At 40.6% G+C, this 27,465-nt stretch overlaps 1 protein-coding gene across 1 annotated transcript; it reads right to left on the reverse strand.

Moving 5' to 3' along the window:
- Positions 1-711: 711 nt before the first annotated feature.
- kcnj3a (potassium inwardly rectifying channel subfamily J member 3a) lies at positions 712-24,959 on the reverse strand. The gene is made up of 3 exons (XM_018741531.2): positions 23,192-24,959; positions 21,864-22,080; positions 712-1,313 (listed from the first exon to the last, which is right to left on the reverse strand). Exons 1-3 carry the CDS (start codon positions 23,855-23,857, stop codon positions 712-714), a joined length of 1,485 nt encoding a protein of 494 aa, XP_018597047.2. The 5' UTR covers positions 23,858-24,959.
- Between the last annotated feature and the right edge of the window lie 2,506 nt (positions 24,960-27,465).

The raw sequence follows: 27,465 nt of genomic DNA on the forward strand, positions 1-27,465 counted from the left end.
ACATAATCCAGTCATATTTTCTTTGCCTATATTATAGCACTATACATTGTATTTCATGTATTTCATTCAGATATCATCCTGACATTATCTAAATACATGTTTTGAACAAAAAGGGGAAATAAATATCATTAAGGCTTAAACCCCTTACTCCGGTGCTTCTGTCATGAGAGTTCATCAAGAGTGACATGCATTAGTACGTGAGTTTAAAAATAAAACATACATCAGATTTTTTAACTGATACGAACAAAGTATTGGAACTTTTTGCTACAGGATTACAGCAGCCTGAAAATGTTATGACATACTTCACAACTCTTCAGCTTCACTGCTCATTTTATTATTCAGATTCTTCCTGTGAAAGGATTACTGTACCTATAAATGCCATGCCAGAAAAAGAAATATTGCATTACATGCGCTTAGATGTGCATGCCAGTATGTCCTGCTATTTATACAGCAACCTAAAAGGGATTTGGGAGCCCTCATCATAGCATGTACAGTATATATACACCCACAAATAAATATATACATATCATATATGTATACATCTCTATACATAATGTATATACATTGATATATACTCTATCAGCCCCCTGCTCCTCATTTCTATATATAGTGAGATAGTGAGGGGAATAAAATTCTCTTGGATATAAGAATTCAGTCCTTTGGGAAAGCCTCACAATTTAGGCAGCTGGAAAAGGAGAAACGGATTTTTCTTTACGTAAACCTGTCTGAATTCATTTTTCGAAGTTTTGGGGGAAGGTGTCCATCCATGCGGCCCCCGACACCACCGGCAAGCTTCTGCAGCTTAGGGGGCAGATCAACCGCCGACTTGCTGATGGGCTCGGCACCGCCAGGCCTGGTTCCCTTGGTAGCGGCTGGCCGGTCCTCGGAGACGCCAGGTACGGAGCTGATGCGTTGCAGCTTGATGGGCAAATCCCCCAGGCTGTAGGTCATTTCTGAGGCTGTGGAGCTCATGCGCAGTAGCTTGCGTGGCAGCCCTTCACGTCCTGTTATCTTCTGTAGCTTGGGGGGTAGTTTGGCGGTTACTTCGGCATCCTCCAGCACCTCCGGACCGTCTGGCGTGGAGCTCTTGTCACCACTGTTGCCTGGCGGTGGTGCTGCGAGCGGGGAGGAGATGAGGAGGGCCTCCTCTTGCTCCTTCACGCTGTAGGGTGGCGTGGGCACTTCGAATGTGGCGTGAAACTGGGAATAGTCCACCTTGAAGAAACCCTCCTCTAGGGAAATGACAGGGAAGAAGCGGTGTCCCCAGAGGACTTCATCCTCAGTGTATGAAGTTCGTGCCTGGCATGTCATCCCTGCAACAAAAAGAAAGACAAAGAGACTGTTTTAGATGTGTAGAGTCTGTGCCCACCAAGTCCGTGAAAACATACATATGAAGGTGTAGGATCTTCAGTCCAAGCAGCAAAGCAAAGACTTTGAGAGTAGTGGCACGCGCCGGTTCTCCACTAATTACACAGTCATTATTACCCATTTACATAGTCGTGAAGAATTATATGAGGTGCCAGCTGTAAAAATCTGGAAAAATGTGCCATCATCTGCTGAACTGCCATACCGTTCAACATTCATCACTGCACCGCATTTAAAGTCCACAGTATGGTTTTCAAATATCCCTTCTTATAACCATTAAAAAATAAATTTAAAGTAAAATAACCACTTTTCAATAGAATGTTTTGCATTTAATGATTTAAGAAACACAGTTAAAACCAAATGTTTACTATAAGTTTTTAATGTCAATGTTAAATGTAGGATTGATAATCCTACACTGATTCACTCTCTGGCATAAAAAATTTACATATCAACAGCTAGATTTTTACATCTTTTCAGGGTAATGTTAAAGTAATTTAGCTTATGAAAACTATTCTTACAGATGGTTAACAGCTAACCTTGCCATCTTTGCCATCATCTGTTTATTACTCTGACACTGAAAGATATAAATATACACATACTAACATTTATTTCGTACAAATTGTTACAATAATTTCTCTTACTTTGTTATCCCTATACATGTCACCAACCTTCAACTGGACAGAGCATCTAAAAGCCCTTATGGAATAAAGATATTTGTAAACAGTGTTTAAAGCTGTTAAGGACTGCCCAGTTAAACAGATTATTGATTATGTCTGTGTTTGTGAAGCTATATCTCTCACAGTTCACACACACACACACACACACACACACACACACACACACATTTTCTGAACCGCCTGTCCCAGACGGGGTCATGGGGAACCGGAGCCTACCCGGCAACACAGGGCTTAAGGCCGGAGGGGGAGGGGACACACCCAGGACGGGACGCCGCAAGGCACCCCAAGCGGGACTCAAACTCCAGACCCATCGGAGAGCAGGGCCCGGTCCAACCCACCGCGCCCCCCTCTCACAGTTCAGTTAGAGTAAATAAACAGCAGGTCTACCACACTTTCAGCATTTTCAATAACTCCACAGGTTGTTCTGCAAATGAATCCAGAACCCATTTATTCAATTTATTTATTTATGTACCTATTAATTTGTCCATTTATTCAGTCAGCATACATTAATTGTTTCATTCATTTAACTGGAAACCTTCAATAAATATTTTAGGAATGAAGTCAGTTCCTGTACTCAGGAAAAATTACTTAAATAAATCATTCATTTAACATTTAAATGTTATAAATGTAATATACAGGACATTTAATATTTATATCATCATACAATTCAATTTTAAAATTTGTATTCAATTAAATTCAATATATTTGAAAAATCGACACATTTTAAATTTATAAAAATGGATAAAAACTAGTACTTTTTAACATTCTGCAATGAATATTCATGACACACATAAAAGACAGAACAAGACACAGAATTATTTGTTGTTTTAACAGCTTAATGAATGTGCAGTCACATCATTCAACAAGCAGCCTTCTATTCAAATTACATGTTATACAACTGAAAATATTACCACTGCAGCTATATCTTTGCGGCATGTGGAAAATACAGCAGACTCCAGGTCTTGAAATGACCTTAATCATGAATCTATTCAAGGATAATGGAAATGATTAATGATTTTTGTGCTCTGTGAAATTGCGGTGTGAAGGGAAGTCCTATAGTCTTAATGACCACAACAATGTTATGGGCTTAATTGTCAATCATTAAAGCAGTGCGCCAAGGTCAGGACCTCAGCTGAAGTGAATTGGTAATTCTCTGCACTGGCCGCCCATTTCACCCATTACAAAAATCTTATTAAACGCAGTTATTTATTCGTAAAACATTTGTTATAACCATAGCCCAACACCAAAAAAGCATTTGTGTCTTTTTCCTCAGAGCACTAAAGAAATATGCTCAGCCCTCATTTTCCTTAATTGCATTCCTGCTGAACTGGGTGCTAAAGGCAGTGAGCCACTTACATAATGAACTTTGCATTCTTCTGTCGGCATGTAAGAGAAACCAGGAAGAACAGATTCTTTTCTTTTTTGTTTGAAACGCCCATTTATGAGGTTTTAGCTTATAGTGAAAAAAACAGACAATTTGTTTACCACTCTGTAATGTTTTCCACCAGTGGATTGACCATCCATTCATTTTTGGGAACCTGTTCGGTTAAGGTTTTCTGTGGTCCGGACGCTGTCCTTAGGAAGCATTGAGCAGCTGCACAGAGAACTAACTGTGCATAATGAAGATGTTTAAGGCCATTTCAAAACTATGACTTGGAAATCAGGAAAGAAACCGCCAGATAATTACCAGAGGAAACACACATAAAGTAGCAAGTGAAAAAACAGTTTCCGAGGTTTCGTGGTTGAGGACATAGGGGATTTACATGGTTGAACCTATAACCAGGAGCTGTAACGTAAGAAAGAGCACTATCTGTTGAGGTGCTACACCACCAAATTACCAGAACTAGATTGCTGAATGAGTATAGACACACACACACAGAGACAAATTTACCTGGATCTTAGACTTTCTTGAGGAAAATATACAAATAAGGTAATCATTCAGTGTAAGCATTTCATACCTCAAGGACATGTAAAAATGCCAAGTGCCAAGTTTATGATAACAGTCTCAGATACTTCAATGAAACAGTCAAAACTCACTTTTCTCACATCCCTTTATACACTCTGGAGCAGAGACTAGATATCGGCACGCTCACTCACATTTACTGTGCTGCTAAATGACTCCTTATAAAACCCAGAATAACCACATAAAAAATAACTAACAAATTGTACTTTAATGCTGATGCAATGTATATCCTTCCAAAGATTTCATATTTTATACCCTTCCTATGATTACAGGGAATATATTGATCCATCCACCCATACATTCTCAATAACCAATGCTGGCTCTCAGTGCAGAGGGCGTGATGTAGGGTACACCCTGGATGTGACACCTGTACATCAGACAGCATTCCATATTTATGTGAATGTTTTATGTTTTTAATAACAATAAAAAAATGACCTTGACTCTAAGACATTAAATTCCACCTAGACCTTGTTTCTTGTTTTATGATACTTGGTGCTATTCCTGTCTGTACAAGATATGCCAAGACCCATAATATCCATAAAGAATCTTCAGACTTTCAACTATGCTAAAAAACACCCAGAATAGTTTAGTCTTCCATGAAAGTGTCTTTATAAATGTTTCAGAAACATTTTTGAATTCTGCTGTGTTCAGTTGAGCTTGCAGGAGGTCAGTATCCTCATTGGCACAGTTGGAAACGCAAAAAGATTTAAACGGATGTGATGTGACATCTGTTTTCATGGGACGAAACAGATGTCAAAGAGCTTCCGAAGGCACTGCACTTACAGCGCCGAGATTTCAAAGTAGGTTTAGTAGGCAGCCTTAAATCACATTAAAAGCAGAGCACAACAACACAGCATCACTTTATATATACAGTGTCTGTCCAGTTCCAACAGTAACAACAGACTTCCGTTGACTTGTTTCATCTTCCACAATTTGTCATCCTGTTTAATGCCATGCACAATCCATCTCTGGGCCAATTTGTATATACCAAGGAATCTGTAAGCTTCTTAAGCCCTTAAACAATGCCAGCTTCACTTGGTTACACTGAATGTATAACATACATGCAAATAATCTGAAGGCTGACTTTCACTTATAACCTTTATCACCTGCTGGACTGTGAAATAGGAGGGGCAGCTCACACATGATGAATAATTATCAACAGTCATTAATTGGAAAAGACCTAGAAAAAGATAGATATAATTATATATGCTGTATATATAATATACACACACACAGTCAGAAGCCGCTTGTCCCGAGCAGGGTCGCGGTGAGCCGGAGCCTAACCCGGCAACACAGGGCGTAAGGCTGGAAGGGGAGGGGACACACCCAGGACGGGATGCCAGTCCGTCACAAGGCATCCCAGACCCACCAGAGAGCGGGACCCCGCCAAACCCGCTACGCCCCCGCGCGCCCTCTATATATATAATATAATATAATATATAATAAATATATTATAATTTATACCTAACTTCATAGATTGCATCATATGAGCTCATGGACAAAGGTAAGAAATTATTAAACATTTTTTTAAAATTCTGTTGTATACTGTGTATACTGGGTTTGGGAAGTGACCAGGTCTGAGGCTGTATGGGGGAGACTCAGAATGTTTTATTGAAAACATAAAGCAAGTAGAGCAACAAATGCAAAAAGAAGCTTTTAACAGCAACCACATCAACAGCAGTTAAAGCTCTGAAATGCAACGACTGCTATCGTTCATCAGTCCATGAAATACTCCAGTAATCCAGGACGGGGATGTGACTGAACTCCTGCATGTTACACACACACAAACCGTCTAAAACCGCTTACCCTGAGCGGGGTCGCGGTGAACCGGAGCCTAACCTGGAAACACAGGGCACAAGGCTGACGGGGGAGGGGACACAACAAGGACAAGACACCAGTCGATTGCAAGGCACCCCAAGTAGGATTCAAACCCCAGACCCACCACAGAACAGGACCTGGCTAAACCTGCTGCACCATTGCACCCCCCATCCTGCATGTTACATATATTCTAAAATTTTCTTTTTTGCAACTCACACACATTTTCTGAACCGCTTGTCCCAGACAAGTCTGCGGGGAGCCGGAGCCTAACCCGGCAACTCAGGGCGTAAGGCCGGAGGGGGAGGGGACACACCCAGGACGGGACGCCAGTCCGCCGCAAGGCACCCCAAGCAGGACTCGAACCCCAGACCCACCACAGAGCAGGACCTGGCCAAACCCACTGCACCATTGCACCCCCCATCCTGCATGTTACATATATTCTGAAATTTTATTTTGCAACTCAGTTGCGTATTTTTAATGTGCAGTGTGTTATTTCAACAAACTTGCAATGCAATAACAATATTTTGCTGTCTCCCAACTTTCCAACTAAAACACTGTGAGTCAGAGGACCTCACATGACATAGCATGTCCCCCAGTTTCACAGTTAATGAACAAGTGTGGGTACGGCCAGTGTTTTCGTTCTTAACCCTGATGTTAAGGGCAATCACCGTCATATACATTGTCTAGTGTCAAATCAATGCTCATTATTGACAAACAGTCAAGTATTACAGGCCAGTGTGTAACAGACATGTAATGGTTGAAAAAGCGTATTCAACACGTGTATATAACAGTATTGTGGTAGGAGCTAAAGCTGTATTTCATGCTTTGGTGTTTTTTTTTTTGTGAACTGTGCAACTGTGAAATTCCTTTCTGAACCTGCACATGATGGGTAGGTATGAGATGTTAAAACTGAAACGGAAGAAAAATGGCTTAGAGGAATGCTTTGCTCTGTAGGGAGAGACAGAAAAATGGATGTGTACTCTTCTCTGAGAGTAAATCCCAGCTAAACAATCAGATGTTATACAGTAGATGCCGTGAACACACTCTCAGGAGGACTGTTTGTACGCTGTTGTAGTATTTTTATTCCAGCCCATTTGCCTGACTTAATTGCACCAATTAGCCGTAATTGTCTGCATTATATGAACCTGTGCATTTTCCCCTAAACCACTTTTAGAACTAATATTTATTTTTAATTGTGCTAAATAACTGCTCATTACATAATTGCAAACATGGATTGAAACTAAAACCTGCATACTCATGGCCCAGTATGAACTTATTTTGAGACCTCTTTTTGTGTTATTCCGAAGTAGTCTTTTTGACTGTAAGTCCTTTTAATAATGATGCCTGTTATGTTATGCCTGTTACTTAACAGAAAAGAACAATAGCAAGGTAGACTGTCCAGTGCTTTCTCTCCAGTTCCAAAAATGCTTCTATTTTAAGGTCAGATCCTTTCCATCTTTTTAGTATAAAGTGGCTTCGTTACTATAAAGGATAGGCATTTCATTACTGAGTTATTAAAATTTTACTTATGTGTGTAATTGTTCTGAACTCTTAATAATAGAGATACAAGTCCATTGTTTCATAACGCCCAGTAAAATGCAAGGAAAAAAAGCCAGTCTCTTTGGTTTAATGAGTATTCATAGTTCAAAAGAATAATCAGTGCCAAATTCTAAAGTGAAAAATGTGTTGAGCTGTCAAACTAACTTTGGAATTCGATGCTGAGAGCAGCTTTTAACAAAGTGGCAGATGTGAGAGACTGAGCTCCGAGTGACGTTGGGGTATTCTGCCTGTTATTTTTGCTTTATTAGTTTGCTGTGCTCTCAGCCAATGGGAATATGTTGTCTTTGTAGGAGAGCACATGTGGGGGCAAGTGACCAAATAAACCCATTAGGAGACAAACATGAGGGTTGTACTGTGGCTATTTGTACCTGCATATGTCAGAATGCAACCTGTTCAACAGAAATGAACCGTGTTTAGTAGAAGCAAAGCAAACACAAGACCATATATCTCTGTACAATGTAATCAAAATGTTGCTGATACGATGAAGGATATCAGATGAAATGACCACAATACTTTTTCTCTCTCTCCGGTACGTACAGGGTGAGTGTTGTAGCAGTGCCATACATGATGATAAAAAGTCATACCTGAGTAAAACTCTGTTTCTATGGAAACCAGATCTTCCCAACACATTTAAATCTGCAAAAATCAAGGTTGTTATGATACCATTTTTGTCAGTTAATGGCAAATCTTTGCACACAGAGGCAAGACAGACGGTAACAACACATATTATTTAGTGTATTTGCAAAAAATAATCAAAATCATACTGATACGTCAACATTATTAAAATCAGGATAAAGAGGCACTGGTAAATTTATAATGGCTGCTTTTTTCACTTCTCGATGGTTAATGCTTTGAAGTTTTGGCCTTTCAGCATATTCAGTACCAACACTGTCAGTAATGCTCATCCAACTACATTAAACGGGTATAACATTTACTGATTACACACAGCAAACTTTGTTTTTGTCATGCATGCACATGCTGATTCTGTTTGCTTTAAAAGATTTGCACACACAGGTATTTCCATTAAAAATGTTGTTCAAACTGAAATTTACTTATAAAACTGGTATTAAATACCAACACTGAATTATTGTGCAAAAATTCCTAAAGGCAGCTTTAAAATTGACATCTTCTTCATTCAAATGTTGCACCAAGTTTTTTAAGATTCTAGTCTCCAAGTTTAAAATTAAGAGATTCATCAAAAAATGTTGAGCTGTTCCAAAAGCTGGGAAAGAAGGAAAAGAACCAGAAGCAAGGACAGATGTGGAAACAACTGTTTTCAACATTTTTCTTTTCAACAGGCATATGCATGAAGTGTATGCATAAAAAAATATCAGATAGCTTGCCAGATACACTCATCCGACAGGTCCAGTGAAGCAGAAAGTGCTACTTTACAGAACAACAGAGATACAATACATCTGCAATACATCTGTGAGATGTGAAAAATGCAAGATTTCCCAAAACAGAAGATATCTTGACCTTCTAATATCTTGGCCGCAAACATCTGCCTAATCTCTGTACACATTTGAAAAGGGTCTTAAAACTCATCTCTTCCAGACTCACTTCACCCATGATCTCTTAAGTTCATGTAAGGTATAAATGTTCATGCACTATAACTTTAAGATCATGCCCGGATCATTCCTTTACACTGCTGCTCCTGTAATGTAATGTAAATGTTCATACTGTACGTATCTCAAGAAAAAAAAGTAGGAAGGTGATCAGGAATCAGCGATATTCTGGTAAAGTTTCAAGCAGCTACTCGTGTGATGAACATTGGTGCATATGGTGAAAGAAACAAACTAGCTGTACTTAAGATTTACACATCTGCAACTAGGTCTCTTTCTCCTAAGGTAATGCACACATTGTATTTTCCATGAGATGTGCGTCGCTTTGGAGAAAAGTGTCTGCTAAATGAATAAGTTTAAATATAAATGCATTTTGTACAGGTCCTGATTACAAAGATGATTCTTCTGTTATTAATGTTTTCAACAACAACAACAATAATTATAAACCATATTAATGGGAATGATTTCTGTTTTGTTTTCCTTTTACTTAGTTTTAAATATTTAGTGGGTTAATGACATCTAAGATTTCAAAATTCAATGACATGGTCTTGTTTATGAAAATATGTATCATGAAATCCACAAAAAAAACAAACTTTAAGATGTCCTCGTAACACGCAGCTACATGTACAGTAAAACCATGATGCTTATAAAGCAGCTTTGCACAGTGGGGGCAGCCTTATGTGTCTTCATATGCCCTAAGGAAAGCTATATGCAAAGTTTTGAGTTCCTAACCTCACTATGTATTTTCTATTGTATAATACATATAGAAAATGTTTAATATGAACTAGGATCTATTCTAGGCATATTATAATTTTTGCAAAGTAAAAAAAATAAAAAGCAATAACCATGAAAAATTCTGATTTACGTATTATAGCTTTCCATAGTCTGGTTATTTGTTTGTGACATTAAGCTGTTTATTCCCAAAAACAGAAATTCTATGACTGTGCCTTGTGTCTGTCAAATATAGATACTGCCTACCAATATTTAGCTCACCTATCAAAAGTGCCCGTTTTACTCTCAAGTTTATTCTTATGCTTATTCTTTTTTTTTTAAACTTTACTTTCATCATGCACTACTAGTCATTTTCCTCTGTGGCTTCATCTCAGGTTCACAGAGAGTGATCAGCAAATGTCTCACACACACACACACACAACCACACACCGACAATACAGGAAAGGAAAAAAAATATTGTGAGCACTGTCACAGACATCAAAACACTCCATGGTTTGGAGTTTGTTAACTATGTTTTCACCCTACTTCTCCTAGTGTCTTAAGTATTTTGTTCAAGTGTCTGCTTGTTGAACGCTCAGAGCTATAGGCAGTCATTTTTTCCACTAACTTCCATAATTTGAATCAGAACTGCAATGACCTCATAGCACAACTTTATTTTGTTCTAAATTTCATTAAGAGATATTTTTTTTATGTGGGCAATATAAACACCATTTGTGATTAGAAAATGTGTTGTATTGAGAGATCTCTGTCTGTTTTGCTTGAGGTGCAATGAGGTACATGACTACTCCCTACACCTAGTGAGAACACAGTCTCCGCACAAGTTGTTGCACATCTGGGATCACAGTTTAGGAGAGCCCATTCATTCACTGCACACTGAACACAATGTACATTGTTTGTGGGAAAGAAGTCAAAGTGACAGCTCTAGGGAGAGACAGTAAAAGGGTTCTTTGTAAAGGTTATTAATTATAATATTTCCACGCTAAAACAGAAAAAAATCCCAGCGAACACAATGATTACCTAAGACAAATATTATAACTCCCATAATGATAACCACTACAGTTAAATGCCAAGCATACGGATGTGATAAAAAAAAATCACGCGTTATATAAAGCACGCCTATTTTTAGTTTTCAAATCTGCCTTAACAAAAACACAGACTTTTTCTGGAAAGCAGCAAAAAAAAAAAATTCCTGCATCAGCAACATAAAATATTTAAAATCAGCACTGGCTTTTAATGGTCTTATGCAAAAAAAATGACCAAGACATGGAAGTAAATCCAAAGTTAGTGGAAAACTCTTTCTAATGAAAGCAGATCAGATAAAATAATGGCAGAATTGTAATTCTGGAATAAAGTACTTACCATGCACAGTCGCTTGATATTTATTAAACATAACATATTGTGCTACAGAATGCAATGAAGTATTCCTGCAGAAATGTAAAGAAATACAGAATAAAGACAGCTACTTTTCTGTATATTTGACAATTATGGGCACAATTCATATCTCCAAGAGGGATAATCTGTTTCTATGGTGACCATCATCAAGTGTTGGGCATAGAAAAATGCAGTTTCACTCTTTGTGACCTGATTTTTTCCATGCATTATTCTCCTTAGGCAGAGAATCTCTGTGCACAAGAAAAGGAAAGAAAGGAAAAAAATAGATTTTTCGCACTCAATAAATTAGCAAAGGCTACATCCAGAGGCTTAGCTCAAATGACTAGAGTAAACACAGAGAGCAGGAAGGGATGCGAGGCGCAGAGAGGAGTCACTTCGCTCGAGAAAAATGATGTAATAATGTACCGCTGAGGGGGATGGGACTTCAGGAATCCAAAAGCACAGCTATTAATATCGCTGTAAAGACAGAATGCGGGTGCAAATGTCTAATTCAAAGAGAAAGAAATATTTCAACTGGTCTAAAATTTGACATCAGATATTTTAATGTACGAACATAACATAACTGGTCACTGGCAAAAAGGGAAAAAAACAGCATCACACCCAGGGCAAAGAGAGCAGCACTTGAAATGGAGCTGGAGCAGAAAGTAAGATAAAAATGGCACCGAGCCGATGGCACAGAGCCCCAAGACCGAGTGAGGCTTGATTTCTGTATTGTTGCTATAGAAAGCATTCATTTTACATGTGAAAAGACTACAAAAAATGCATCCTGATCATTTGTTTATGCATGAGCGTCACAGACAGACCCATCACACTGAGGACTGATTGAATGTCCAAGGAGCATGATGTTTAAACGTGAGTCCCATTCATGCAGGGACACCAAGACAAGGTGAGCCAATATCGCCAGTGACCATAATTCTAAAAGCAGGGCACCTGCGTGTTGCAAATAGCAGTAATAAAATTCCCGCCTCTGACAGTTATCTTTGACAGACGGCAAAAGACAACTGTAAGTACCTGTCACGCAGCACAGTATTGCTCCTCTGTCAGGCATTTCTCTCAAACGAATGCGCAATATGCACATTAATCCAGAATACACTCTGTGGACAACCTTCTCCAGCAGGGCATCCTCCTTCTGCAAAGTTACCTTTTCATGTTTAGACATTTCAACTGTACTTCACATACCAAGAACACTGCGTTGTAGTTCATAATCTATTTTGTGCAAGAGATCAAATCATCTTCACACAGTTTTGTGTACATTCGCCTAAGTATTCAAAATGTTCATATTTGATGCGCTGTGAAAAAAAAATGAATGTGGGTGAAAAAGGGGTTCCAAATATAGTCTTGCTGAAATAAAAATGATATCGTACATCATTTTCTTCCCAGCACCAAGAGTTTCGCCATTCTGTCAGAGTGGGTGTAAATTACACCCCATCACATTCATTCTGTGAAAGACCTTGGCATGATGGGCTGCGTTATTAACCATTTTCATGCTTGCCTCATTTTCTTGTGACTTTGTTAGAAGTTTTAAAAGACATTTTTGTTTTTTTAATGTTAAAAAATAATAGGAATGGCATATGGTATATCAATGTATTGCACTGAGAAAATTCATTAATCACAACCTAAGATAATGACTGTTGGTCATTCACGATATAACAATTTAAAACAATGTACTAGTCCTTTTTTTACATGTTGGATCCAATATCTGTTAGTTCTTTTTCACAACCAGTTCTTCTCTTAATGTAAAACAATAGTGACTTTGGTATAACCTCAAACAACTATTCGTATTCCCTTGCATTTCTCTCTTCATGTTGCTGATACATAAAATGTTTATTTTGATAGTTATGCAAATAATATAAAGTAATATCCATCTTTTTGTTCATAATAAGTCACCTCTTGTTCATCAGAATGCATAGTTGTTGTAGAGCACAGGATATGAGCTAGGGTATATCCTGGACACAACAGTAGTTATACTAAAGCTGTTAGCAATAAAAAAATCACTAGGTGTTAGAAAATATCTTACAGTTATAAAAAAGACAGAGACACAATAAATCTTTGGTTTACAAAACACCGGAGGTATGTTCTCAGGTTGATCCTCTCTACGGTTTGCAAATAACGTGTAAAAAAGAACACTAGAGAATTCTTAATTTTCTCAACTTTTTAAAAATTATTTTGTAGGTAAAAGGTGAAATATTATTTTACATTTTTTTACCATTACTACCAACACCAACCAACGTCTACACCCACTTGTCCCGAGCAGGGTCGCGGAGAGCCAGAGCCCACCTGGCAACACAAGGAGCAAGGCCAAACTCACTACGCCCCCCACCACCACCACCTTTCAGACATACTGTATTCGGAAAATAAACCCAAAACAGCCCAAAAGAAACACAGTGTAGGGATAGAAAATCCCAACCGTTGTAACAAGGCTAGGATGATGGCGAATGTCTTTATTTCCCTTTCATTTTTATTTTACGTTAATTTTGACGCAGCTGGACTTACAATATTTGCTTAGCACAGGGAATTCAGTGTATGAGCTTATTTTTTAAAGGTTATACGTTCATAGTTTAAGGACTTGTGATACTTACATTAGGCTCTATGACAGAGAGTAAAGGTACATCTCCATACTGAGCCTTTCGTTGTGTAAGTGCAACATGATGTTAAAAGTCTGGCTGTAGCTCTATGTGGAGAAATTACTGTACATACACACACACACACATTTTCAGAACCGCTTGTCCCATACGGGGTCACGGGGAACCGGAGCCTACCCGGGAACACAGGGGCGTAAGGCCAGAGGGGGAGGGAACACACCCAGGACGGGACGCCAGTCCGTCGCAAGGCACCCCAAGCGGGACTTGAACCCCAGACCCACTACTGTACATATTGAGAGAGTAACAAAGATGTCATTTTAACACTGAGGAAACGCATCCAGAGGTAGGCCTTTCTTGTCCAGTGAAGATACAGAAAAGTTTCTGACAAGTTAGCAAAGTTATTGTAATGTTCTTTTGTCAGGGTTAGAAGAAAATTCTTTTAATCAGGTACAACTTCCAAAATCTTGTCCTAACAAAGGAAGGTGTTTTATTATTGGTTGTTATTGGTTTCACCAAAAGGGCCAGAGTGTTACCCTCATAAAGAAAAGCCTAATATAAAGGCAGTTAGTTTACCACAGTATCATATATAAAAAAAAGAAAATGCACAGACAGCTCTGTTGACGATTTCCCAGCTGCAATAATTTTTTCCAGCCTGTGATGTGGATTGTGTTGGACATCATTTTACACTGATCTAATTTTACTTCATGGACTTTAAAGCCAAATAATAAGAAACGTTTCTCTACATTTAAGTACTAAAATAATGTCAAAAAACTGTTCCAAGATTTCTACTGCAAGGACTTCTTTGGCCAGGGGAAGCAGCAGGATAGGTTTATACAGGATGGTAAATGATTTTTCACAATGAGGAGTGTGGGAAGGGTTGTTGATGATTATTATTCCACACCAAGCAGCAGAGATAAAAATGGTCTGAAGCTGACACATCCTTTGGTAAGTGTAATAATGAGTCTTGAGGTTGAAAAGGAGAAGTGCCCTTTAAATGTTGCAGGAAGGGGTTATATATTGTGGGAAGCATTTACCCTCCTATCTACAGAGCTGGATTTTGAAGTTAATATGGGTTAATGATGAATGGATGGATTTTTAACTATTAAGTTACTTGACCCCCAAGAAATGCCCTGATTTTTGAGAAATCAGCAAAATACTTATCCTGATTCATTCATAAAACACTCAGTGGTACAAAGAAAGATGATAAAACTGAAAGTAATGCTCAGCAATCCCATTTTTCATGGGCACGTGTTCTACTATGCTCCAACCAAACACAACACCCCTTCTTTCAATGAAGTAGTTTAGTCAACCCTTAAACCAAGGCTGATAAATAATTGGTAAGATCAGAGTGCCCAGCATGATTAGTACAAGGAGCTGCAGGACATGCGCCTGCAAGAGCCGAGGCTGTAAAAGGTATGTCACTATGTCACCATGGGGTAAAGAGTCTGCTAAGGAATCAAATGCTTTTTTACTCTGGTGTTGAATATTAAATAAGAGCTTAAAAAAAATCTTTAAACCTGAATGCTGCTGAACCAGCCTCTCACCAGCCTGCCATGAGCCATGCAGATTTAGGGTCCAAGATTCCAGAGGCTTCCAGGATGTTCCAGCAGAAATCTAACAGGAGTTTGGGGCACCGGCACTCTCCAGCGAGTTAGCCGAGGCTGTGCCACCTTCCACTGGCAGCACTTGCATTTTCCGAAAGGTAAGGCTGTCCTCCCCATCACCTAGCCCTGCTGATCTCACATTAACCTCTTAAACCTTAGAGTACCAGGAAAGCGGACAGTACAGAATGCAAGGATGTGCACATAATGCAGAATGAATTATGCCCACCACGACCCCCAACCCCCACAGCCTATTCTTCCACCCTCCAGCCTCATAATGAGAAGGAATCACGGCAGATTAGTAGGACTCTACAGACCTGAGATAATATAGAAACTGCTTTGGTTGCGGGGAAAATTAATGATTAATTAGTTTTAGCTATAATGCTCTGGGCTTGATATTTATTACTTTAAATCATTAATGATCATAAAAGAAGTAAATAACCCTTAGGACTGTGGCAAAAATGTGTATACTGGCAAGATGTCGATAACCCTGAACACATATTTAATACATTTTAAGGCCACACACATCTATTCAAATAGCCCTCGTAAAAGAACGTTGCCCGCTCACAATGCATTTGTCAAGATTTGACATTACTGTGCTTTCTGAAAAGCCCTGAGATGTCAGAATGGCTTTGAATCAAACTACAGAAAATGTGGGATGTCAATAGTGCATTTAACTATGAATTAGACCAAAGCACAGAAACAGCTCAGTTTCAAGTGCGTGTTGAAAAAAGAACTGCTGCAAAGTATTCTAATAGGAAATTTGGGGGAAAAAAAGATTATTTTCACTTGTGGTGCAGCTGTTCTTTCTACAAGCTGCTCTTTCAGTTGTTGTGTGTGTTTACTGTGACCTACCTCAAAATCATAATTAGTCTCATTCAGACGAGAAAACTGTGTGGATACAGACGCTGCCTTCTTTATGCAGAGCAGCTAAGAGTGAATTTTTCTTCTGTGCTTTTTGGCACTCAGGTTATAATTCCCTAAACACAAGGTTCCTTTCAAAGGGTGGTTTCTGCAGTGTTCAGCAAATGGCATATACTTTAAAAAAAATTTGCATAATGAAGACCAAACATAACGGCAGGCCTTGGGGGCAGTTAAGGGAACAGAGAACTTCAGAAAAACTCAGAGAAAAAAAAAACCTAATAAGACTAACGAGAAAATGTCCCAGTCGTTGACATCATTAAAAGTGGATTGTTTCCATTTAAAGATCCCATAAGTGCGGGATGATATCAAATTACAGCAAGTGAATATGCAATGCATTATTTAGCACTTTCGGTAGGTAAGAAACATGGCAATATGCTGCCATTAATAGATCATGTGCAGTTGGACTTTATTATGCATTTTTTTAGTATATGGTATTTGCAGACCATCCTTCAAACATTACTGCAAACCATTATAAAATAATTGGCAGTTTCCAAATTTACAATTTATGAGCAATAATTTTTTAGAAGATATGCAGACATGTCCTTACATACTCAGAAAAAGAGAACAATATTTAGGTCTTAAGGATCTGAAAAAGGCCGCAGTAACATTCACTTGGGTGAACTTAAAATTTGCCTAAAATAGCTTCTAATGGTTGCTGCAGAAGTCACGTAATTTGCAACGGCTCATATCATTTTCAGCGACTCATATTTAATGCCGTGGCAGCGCCCAGTGAGCATCGCAGCTGAGAGGGACTGCTGAATAAGGCTGCGTAGACACACCAAGTGTTAGAGTTTTTCAGCACTGCTGACTGCTCATTTTGAGCCAGTCAATCAGCACTTAGAGCAGCTGACAATGTTGATCTCACAAAATATACAACACAGCCAGTATTCAGCAAAAACTGGGCAATGTTTCAAAAGAACGCATAAAATACATTTTTCTTCTTAATGCATATAGAAGTTAATTAAAATATACAACCATATTACGGCACAGCAGTAAACAGTGTGGCATAAATTATGAATTGCAACTTTCACAGCAACACATGAAAAGTTTTGCTCATAATCTGTCAGTCCTTTCAAGAACATTAGAGGAAACTTTCAGTAAACTGCCTTTCAGCATATCAAAGGCATACACTGGGTTATGCAAATTCCCGCTGGATCAAACTCTGGGAATGGACACTGGTGCTACTGTACTCTTAAAACTTCACTTAGTGTAAATATTAATCTACAAAATGGCAAAAATCAGAACCTATAAGCCATGCAAGCAAATATTGAATGAAGCAAATGTTTTAATAATAATCGTTGGGATTCTGCAACCTTCCAGTAACAGGCTAATTGTTGTGTCTACGATCAAAGTAGTGTAGTGCACTGTAAGTTGATCTGCTTAAGTAGCTTGGTCCTAAGTAGAGCTTATTCTATCTGGGCAGCTTGAAAAATTATAACTACTGTAAGACTTTATGAGAAGATCAATCTGCTTGTTGATAGTGGAACAGGTTGTGTGAATACAATGCAGAAAAGTGAAAGGACAATTGCTTCTTAATGTGGTCATGACGTGCTGATTTTATTGAAATTGAAAATTCTAATTAAAACATGCTGCTTAATGATAGTAGGTCCATAGCAACAGTACAGCACTGTCACTACAACATTGTAGAAGACTTTTAACACAGAACTGGCTCAAGGTCAGTCTCATACAGGATGTATCTGGTTGACCTTTTAACCAGAAGAAATAAAACCATTACTGAGTCTAATGCTAGTACTGAACACCAAAAATTCCTTATAGACTTTTAAATTCACTAATTTCCATAACCTTGGATTATACACAATAAGCTACATGTATTGCAAATGCAATTTTTTTCTATAGTATACAATAAGATCACTCAGCAAGTGATCCTTGAAGCAATATTAAGTACATATAATTACCACTAAATATATGGGTAATTAGGTAATAGCTAAAACTACCTAGGGTTTAATTCCAACTACTGATGGGTTCACCCCTACACCTTGATGCTCTGTGGTCTACGTCTGTGCTTACAACATTTGACAGAATTTTCTTTCTCAGAGTTGAGAAAATGTCATGCCATTTAAATTTTATTAGTGCAAATCTTAACTAACGCCTTGCATAACATCTCTAACATGATGCCTTAACTTCATGCATACAGTAATCATCCGAGTTCCTAAAAGGTTTTTTTGCACCAATAGCATATTGTAGCCTGGAGTGCTGGTTATAATGAAATCAGGTATTCAGAACAAGTCTATTTTGGAAGAAATGCTGCTGAGGCCATTTTCAGAGGTGTTGCTGATGGAGCGGTTGTGAGGTGAGGTCTGATAGGCATGGAGTGGTGTTCCGCTCTAGAGTTCACAGTATGAAGCTGAGAGTTTTGCTCTGAACTACAAAATGCTTCACTTTAATTTCACACTTCTTACATAATAATATTTCTTCATCTTCCCACGACAGTGACCATCCTAGCCACATGCAGCTCTTCATGGCCAAAACAATTATTTTCTTTCAACGGAAAAATATTCCTCCGTCATTTGCTCAGCACCTCCAGAAAATGTCTCAATCTTCTGCTTTCGCACAGAAATCTGTGCCACTATAATTTACCCTTTATTGTGGTGGAAAAAAGAGATAATATTTTGATGTCCTTTCTTCATTCATGACATACTTCCAATTCATTTTTCTCATTAAAATTATGACAAGCTTATTTTAAAAATATTTAAAAATAATTAAAGAACGTCCCTAAAGTAACACAAGTCATTATCGTGCATGAATAATGCTTTCATGATTTTAAATAAAAAATAACTAAAGTGTTCTATGCTAACAAGGCCTATGGGATGTTCTCTGAAAGCTGCACCTAACTCCTTTCATTAGTCCCATTTTATTTCTGTGCCCAAGAAAACAGGCCCAGTCTATATTTCTGTGTAGGCATCCTGGGCTATTAACTGAATATACAAAGACTTTGTCATTGCAGTAGGGTTACAACCAGAAAACATGAAAGCAGGCTAAACCAAGAAGACAAAAATCACAGTTTAATAAATATAATTCTGTGTATTCATGTTTCGATGTTGCATTAGCCAAGATTCTCTATGACTTGTATGTAAAGAGTCAGTCTCTAGTGGTCTCCCTAAAATAACTGGAAAAACCTACAAAAATACCACAAGTACTGCTATCTTGTTTTGTCTAATGTATTTGTGAGAATGATTCCGCAGACACTCTGTGGTATGTATAATTGTGGGTGTAATACAATAGCCTGTGGAGAACAACGATTGATCACCTGATTTTTCAAAATGACACATTAGGGAAAGCAGGTATAACGTTGGCAGCACCGCAGGGATTTTTTCACTTTCATCTTATGCTCAGTCGCTCGAGGGCATCTCTGTAACCCAGTTAAACACCAGTGATCCCTTAACATCTCTATCTCCTTATCAAGGATACAGCTGTTCCAGCCTTGTTGCACACCTGAATGCTGCATAACAAGCTCACGAGTGTTGTAGACGACTCCTTACGAGTCCACACTGAGTACAAGTCACTTTTCCTCTAGTTCACTGAGCAAGTCAAGTTTGAGTCACAGGCAACTGAACTTTAAGTCCAAGTCTGAGCCATTATATGTAACAGCGCTTATAGAAGGGCTCTAATCTAAACATTGCCGCAAAAGACCCTCAAATATAAACATGTTATTCATTTTCACCTGTAAAGCACATTGGCTCACAAAGGCTCCTTAAACAGGGATTGCATCTGATACTCTACCTGTTAACATTAAATGCTTATTTGAGGTCTTTGTAGAGATCTGATACACTTTCATGGTGTATGTCTGTCGAACATTACTTTCCATCTTGAGAGCCTGCTTTTTGTCTTCTGCACATTTTTGTTGATCTCAGTGGAGAAAGCCGTCTGCCAAATAAGTACACTTGTTTCTTATAGTATGAATTTTTGAAGATAGTCATTTCACAGTTTATATATATTTAACTGTTTTTTCTTTGTTGCAGAGCAAACGCAACCTGTATTTCTGCACCTAGGTGTTTATAGGCAGTAAAACACACAGAAATAAAGGATGAATTTGGGACCAGCTTATTTTAACTTCCTCCCACAGAATTTATTCATGTTCATGGAATAAATTTGTCATTAAGGAGCTTGTGGAGACTATCTATTGTTATTTGTTATTTTTAGTGATTTTAAATTTATTGTAAATCAAATTATTAGCAGACCTCTGGTCCAAACTGTTCATAAATTGAGGATCCAAAGTGGTTTAGACCATCACTCATAACAGTGTCTGAACAGGCCAGCGTTTGTTATATTGCTCAGCGCAAGAGTAAAAGCTCCTGTTAAACCACTTTTCTTTGGATTATTTAACATATGATACATGGCACTGCTTAAAGTTTACGGTTCGCTTTTGAGTTTTTTACCTTTCACTGGTCTACTCACCAAGAACTCATCCTGTCCAGCCGCAACAGGAGCAATCAGAAAAATTCTGGTTTGTCGTCTTCAACATCCAGTTTTCATTTGTTCATCTAGGTATGGCGTACTTACTTACTTACTTACTTACTTACTTACTCCTCTTACTTCACCTCTGTATATGTTTTCTACAAACCTCTGTGCTACTGTTACATGCTTTGAAGCAGTTTTCTACAGGGGCTTGGCAGTCCCCATGTCTTTGGCTATGACTCTTTTTCACACTGGAGGAACAGTGTAGCAGGCTCCCCACAACTAAAAACACTACAGATTGTACTGTCAAAATGATGAAAGAGGTTGCTGGATCAAGCAAACAGAGAGGCCCTGTGGTTACACCCTTAAGCAAAATCCCTGAAATGATTTGCTTCAATAAATCATAGCTGCATAAATGGGTGAAATTCTAAGTCACTAAAAGTGTCAACCAAGAAACATAACAGCAGTATTCTCAAATCTTTCACCTTGTTTTTCCTGCCCACCATACTCATATGCATGGAAAGCTGTCTGCACTTAGCTCAGCCACTTAAGAAGTTTACAGCAACACTGCGGATGGTGTTTTATAGTTTCACATTAGTACTGCACTAAATGTTACAATCATGATGCAAATTGTCCTGGACAAGAGTGGACAATACAATAAATTGATAAAAAAACATGAAGAAGAAATAATAAAAGTAGTCGAGCTTAAAGGGGTGAGAGGAGCTAAAACTTTTACAATTAGAAGATCCCCCTAAGCCTTCTACACTCCTTTATTTGTTTGACGTAATGGTTCCAGTGCATTTTAATATCACTCCTTGCAATTAGCCTGCGATAAGAGTAAAATTCCTATTTGAACTAAGTCAAGGCTCCCCTAACTTCAACTGGACTACAACACTTTAACAAGGAGTTTAATTATGGTGGTTGTGGCAGAGATGTTTAATTTCTGAGTAAAGACAGATAATAGCCATTTTCTCAAGTCTTCTAACAATGATCCATGCACTACATGGCCAGCAAGATGACTGAAATTCAAGCACAATGCTTTTTTTAATTTATGTAAATCAGTGGTAACAAGTCTGTTCAAAAGAACCTTGCATTTAATTCCTTGCACCGTATAAATATGTGTACACACACTGCAGTGGCTGAACTGTATTTAGTACTTAGGTGTTAAATTATGCATTGACAGGCAGTACCGGTTACTTCATACCTCATATCACATTTATAGACAAGTACTGGGTCATGATACAACACCAATATGATGTGGCTGGACTCACCCGTGGTTTCCACTATTCCCTCAAGGATGACAACAATTTCAAACTGCTCAGTCTGCATGGATCTCTGAGAGAGTTCGTAGAACGGGCTTCTGCTGTCAATCACATGACATATGGTCAGCGGCGATACGAGGAAGAGCTGGTCAGCTCCCGTGCTGAAGCCTACGTCCAGCTCCAGTTGGTCCAGTGGGAGGAACTCGCCTTCGGGCGTCTGCCGAGACTGAGCAGAAAATGGCCAGGGCATTGAACAGATATGAAGAAGATATGAGGTGACGTTAAGAGACATCGATGACATACGAGGAACCATTAAGCATATATGAGGAAATATTAGAAGGCATGACGAGACATTAAAGAGACATGAGGAGACGTGAAGAGTCATGAGGAAACATGAAGACATGATGAGGACATTGAGAAGATGTGAAGAAGTAGGAGAAGAAATGAAGAGACATGAGAGCATTGAAGAGACATTGAGGAGACAGAAGAAGAGATAGACATTGAAGAGACATGAGGACATTGAGATGACAAGACAGGAAGAGGAATGAAGAGACACAGGGACAATGAAGAGACATGGAGGGGATATAAGGAGACAGGAAGAGACATGAGGAAACAGGAGACATAAAGACAAATTGTGTGGGCATGACTCTGAGCCATACCGACACCTACACACAGTTTTTTTCCACAGCCACGTTACTGATTTATTTAACATAATAAAGGAAAGTCTCTCAAACTCCTGGTGTAAATTTTTCGCTCATCAAATAAGACAAACCTGTCAAACTCAACGACGTTTTGAACATGTACATTTATGAGTTTTATTTTTATTACCATGTTTTGCTTTGGATCATTAACTTAAAGCCAGTTGTTCGAATAACCTGCAGACACAAATGCTGAAAGTAGCATAAAAGTGAATTACAGGAGTACTGTAAACTGTCCATCTTTAAGTTCAATGCCTGGGGTATTTATTGTAAGTGCATTTACACTTGAAAACAGTAATAACTGCAAAGAGGGATAAATTTGGAATCTTGGAACAGGGAAACCTACTTCATTCTCAGTCGGCAACATGAGGTTTAGGCGGCTTATGAAATAAAACAGTAACTTCAGTAAAAACTTTTAAGTGGATCTAAGCAAACTGTAATAATAAGTATTTATAGAGAGAACACGGTTGCCAACAACAATAACAATAATACTAATAATAATAAGAAGAAGAAGAAGAAGAAGAAGAATGTCGAAGTGCTAAGCTGTGAGCAAAGTGAGCTGGAAAGGTCACTATTATGATGATGATGATGATTTTTTTTTATTTTTTTAATAATGAGTCATTATTGAGGCGCACTCACTTTGAGGAGCTTGCAGCGGATCTGCGCGGACACCATGTGGCTGTTGCGCAGGTTGCCCACCCTGAACATGAGGGTCAACTTGCCGTCCCGCATGGAGATGGCCGCGTGCTCGCTGAACATGAGCGTCTCGGCCCTCTTCTTGGGCTGGGACATCTTGATGAACATGCAGCCGATGAGAAAGGCGTCCACGATAGATCCCAGGATGGACTGGAAGAGGAAGAGGATGATGCCCTCGGGACACTTGTCCGTGATGTACCTGTACCCGTACCCGATGGTGGCCTCGGTCTCGATGAAGAAGAGGAACGCCGATGGGAAGTTGTACACGTTGGCCACGCACGGCGTGTACTTGTCGTCGTGGGCTCTGTTGAGGTCCCCCCTGATGTAGGCGATGAGCCACCACATGGAGGCCATGAAGAGCCACGCCACCGTGTAGGTGAGGATGAAGATGAAGAGGTTCCAGCGCCATTTGAGGTCCACGAGGGTGGTGAAGAGGTCCGACAGGTACCTGCTCGTCTCCCCGCCCAGGTTGCCGTGCTGCACGTTGCACCGGCCGTTCTTGTCCACGAAGCGCTGCCTCTTCTTCTTCCTCTGCTCGAACCCGCAGCCGCTGGACGCGGTGGTCACTACCTGGTAATCGTCCCCGAATTTCTTTCGAAGTGCAGACATAATATGCTGACAGCAGGCGAAGGAAGGAAATATCCCGAGGAGTAAGACTCCCACACCCTCCCTGTCTGTCGACCTGCTTAAGGCTTAAGGCTTTGCTGCACTTAATAATTTTCGCCCGCTGCAGTTTCCCCGTGTTTTATAACGCCGCCGGTTAGTGACTCAGTGGGTTATATTCCAGAACAAGGAAGGAGCAGGGATCCCGGACTAGTGTGCAAAGTCGCTCTCTTACCACGAGGTACCTGCAATAGTATAGTAACACAACTATTAACGTTATTCTTTATTTAGCCGACACTTAGTCCACAGATCCGAGCGCGTTCGTTCGGCAGCGACGGAATTATTATGTGCTTCCTGCTGTGGACAGTTTTACGGGGAAATTCCCGTGGGAATCACTGAGAGAAATACCCACGCACGGAAAAAAACTAAAAAGATGTCTCATGTGGATGTGCGCGCTGTTTTATTGTGAAATATGAATGACAATCACAATGAATGTTCCGCCGTCCGAGTTCCCCCCCCCGCCGGTGTCTTATTATTCACTCCTCGGCTCTTCCCGAGTTGGATCCACGCAGGTCGCCTCGCTCACACTGCCACGCAGGTCCCGCGGCTCGACTTCAGAGTTGCGAGCGCGTCGTGGATTCGTCCGCGGCGGAGCCGGAGGAGCCGCGGATCGCTGCAGCGCTGCTGGGTTCCACCGACCGGCTCCGTGCCTCTGCCATGAGGGAGCGCGAAGCCCCGAAACCTCGGCTTCCCTCCTGCTGTTGCTGGCGCGGGGGGTGAGGTGTGAGCTGGCGCAGCGTGGACGTGGACTGACACGGGGTGAAGTCACAGCCTAGGCTGGCTGGGTGGGGGGGAAGGAAGGAAGGGGTGGATGATGATGATCTGCCGTGCGGGCTCTGGCCAAGTTCCCGCTTTGGTCCAGGAGAAGGAGAGAAGCCCCCCGGTGCTCGTCTCTTGTCTCTTCCCTTGCTTTGTCCCCCCGGCCCTTCCGTCCTCGTCTGTCCTGCGCTCGCTGCGATGCGGGACTCAGGTGAGGCAGTGCTGCCGCAGGCTCCTCCGTCTTCGCCTCGCTGTGTTTCTGCGCGGCTCCTGCGCGCTGCGCGCTCCTTCCGCGGAGACGCGCAGAGGCGCGCAACCTATAATAAGAGGGACATGATTTTGTTCCCGCACTTTCAAACAGGACTGGGTGGGCGGATATACAGGTTTTTTTTTTTTTTTTTCCCTCTCCATTTGGAGCAGTTTTGGCATATCCTCCAGAGCAACATTATATAATTGTACTGTTGTTGTGCACAGTTACGTATTCAGTGCTCCAGTCATTCAAAACGAGTAAGTTCAACGTAATCACTTTAATATGAGTTAATATAAAGCCTCTCGGTGCAATTCTTTTTGACAGAAACGTTTCACCGACAAAATACGTATAAAAAGGCGCCTATTACTATTATTCTTGTTGTTTTTTCATAATAATAATAATCATAATCATCATCATCATCTGAGTTTTTTGTCCAAGTAGCGCCTTAACGTGTTTAACAATCAGCTCTCCGTGGATTTGACATTTGATTGTAGAGCAAGGTATTCTTACTGATTTTTTTGCAACTTTTTGCTCTGTAAAAACTTTATTCTCATTTAAATAATACTCGGAGACCTCTTACCTATTGATGTAATGCTCAGAGCTTGGGAAGATGGAGAAGGGGATTGCATGATTAGGAGAGACAGTTTTAAAAATCCACTAAAATCCCTCCCCCCTCGTGCACATCAGTAGCTTTATCTCCAATGCCCACTTCATGGTCATATCTCATAATACACAGCAAGTAATGTCACGGCCTTTTGACCTGAACTGTACTGTACTATTTAGATGTAACGAAGTGCTTCTTCTACAGCTCGAAGATGAAAAGTATAAAAAGTCACTTCTCTAGCCTTTGTCTATATCTTACCATTTTAATCTGTCTATCGCTTGTTTGTGTCAAGATTTTGTTCAATGCCCTGTTAGGTGGCACATTAAAACGATCTGTGGTCATTGGTCATGTCCTCCTTTTTTGTTCTTTGTTGCACCTGCAAATATAAGTACACAGAGTAGCAACCAGTTCACTTCTTTTCATGGTAACTGATCCTTAATGACAGACTTGAAGAGGCGATGATTTCAGGTTATGCCACTTAACTGTGAAACTTTTCACCTTTGTGAATGTACTTGTCACATCCCACGGGGTCACTGCCCCTCCTGGTCAGAGGCGGCGCCACTCAGTGCCGCTAGCTAACGCTCACCTATCACCTCACAGTCTCGTAGGACATGGAGGTATAAAAGGAGCCAGCGGAGCAGAACTAGTCGCGGATTCTTAATCAGCAGTTCTCTTGTGCTTCGTTGGCGATTGGTAGTCTCTTGTTCCCTCAGTTTGTTTTCTAGGTGTGCATGTTCCAGTCCCTAGTGCCCGTCCCGTCAGTTCCTGCCTCTTGTTCTTCAGTCCTGGTCCATCGTTCCTGTCCGGTATTTCGTCACGTCTCAGGGTTGCGGTCAGACTCACAGATTAGCGTTTCACTGTTCACCGTAGTTCCAACACCGTGTGTGTTTCCTGGTCTCGTGTTTCTTGTTTCACTTCCACCGAGCGTCTTACAATACTCACCGTACACGTCTAACCTCACACTGCACGTGAAGTCATTATATATTTCGTCTGTGTTTGGACGTAATAGCAACGCGCGTCCGTGTCGGACTCCCGTCCGGACGCTACAGAAGAATCCGCCGTCTAATATGACTTCAGCGGAATGGCGTGAGCTGGCGGATCTGACAGAGGCGAACCAAGAACGGCTCCTGGTTTGCGCAAACACCGCCAGCCGCCTCACAGATCAGTTGGAGCAGTTGACACGACTCCTCAGTCACGGTGGGCGGGGCGCCGATCCGACCAGTTCGCAAACGCATGATGATTGGCGGACATGTCTTTTTGATCGTCTTTATGCTTCCTCGGGTTCTCGCGCGGAGCCCACGAGCCCTGTGCAGACCAATGGGATCAGCGCTACTGAGCAGCTGTCCGTTCCCTTCCCGGAGGCTTTGCAAGGTAGTAGAGGTGAGAACCAGAATTACACAGAATACTCAATCTCCAGTCCAGCCTCTCTGTTCCCAGGGCCCTACTCTCCAGAGTCACCCCCTAGCCCAGACAGAAAGACAGAGAGACAGTTCTTCCCCAGCACCAAGAGTTTTCAGGTGCGTTCCAGGTCTCCAGTGGAGAAGACATCCAGCCCCCGATTGTCAAGACCACTCTCTCAGGAGTTCTCGCCGGATTACCGGAGCAACTCCAGGTCCAGCCGGACCCCGACGCCGCCAGGGCAGCAGGTGCCCTACAGCCCTGTGGACAGTGAGCCGGCTCAAGCACGCAACCTTGTCAGCTGTGCAGGGCTCGAAGAACAGTGCGTCAGACAGGGAATAATACGACTCAGTAACGGGCGTTTGACAGAGGAGGAAAGGAGGCGCCGTTTTCTGCAACGCTTGTGCTTTTACTGTGGAGCTGCGGATCACGTTCAGGTTTCCTGTCCAGTGCGGCCACCCCGTGGACCCCAACGGACCGACTTACTGGTGAGTGATGTATCTCTCCATACCTCCCTGTTGAGATTACCAGTTACAGTATCCT

This window comes from Scleropages formosus, chromosome 12 (genome assembly GCF_900964775.1).
Source record: "Scleropages formosus chromosome 12, fSclFor1.1, whole genome shotgun sequence".
NCBI lineage: Eukaryota > Metazoa > Chordata > Actinopteri > Osteoglossiformes > Osteoglossidae > Scleropages > Scleropages formosus.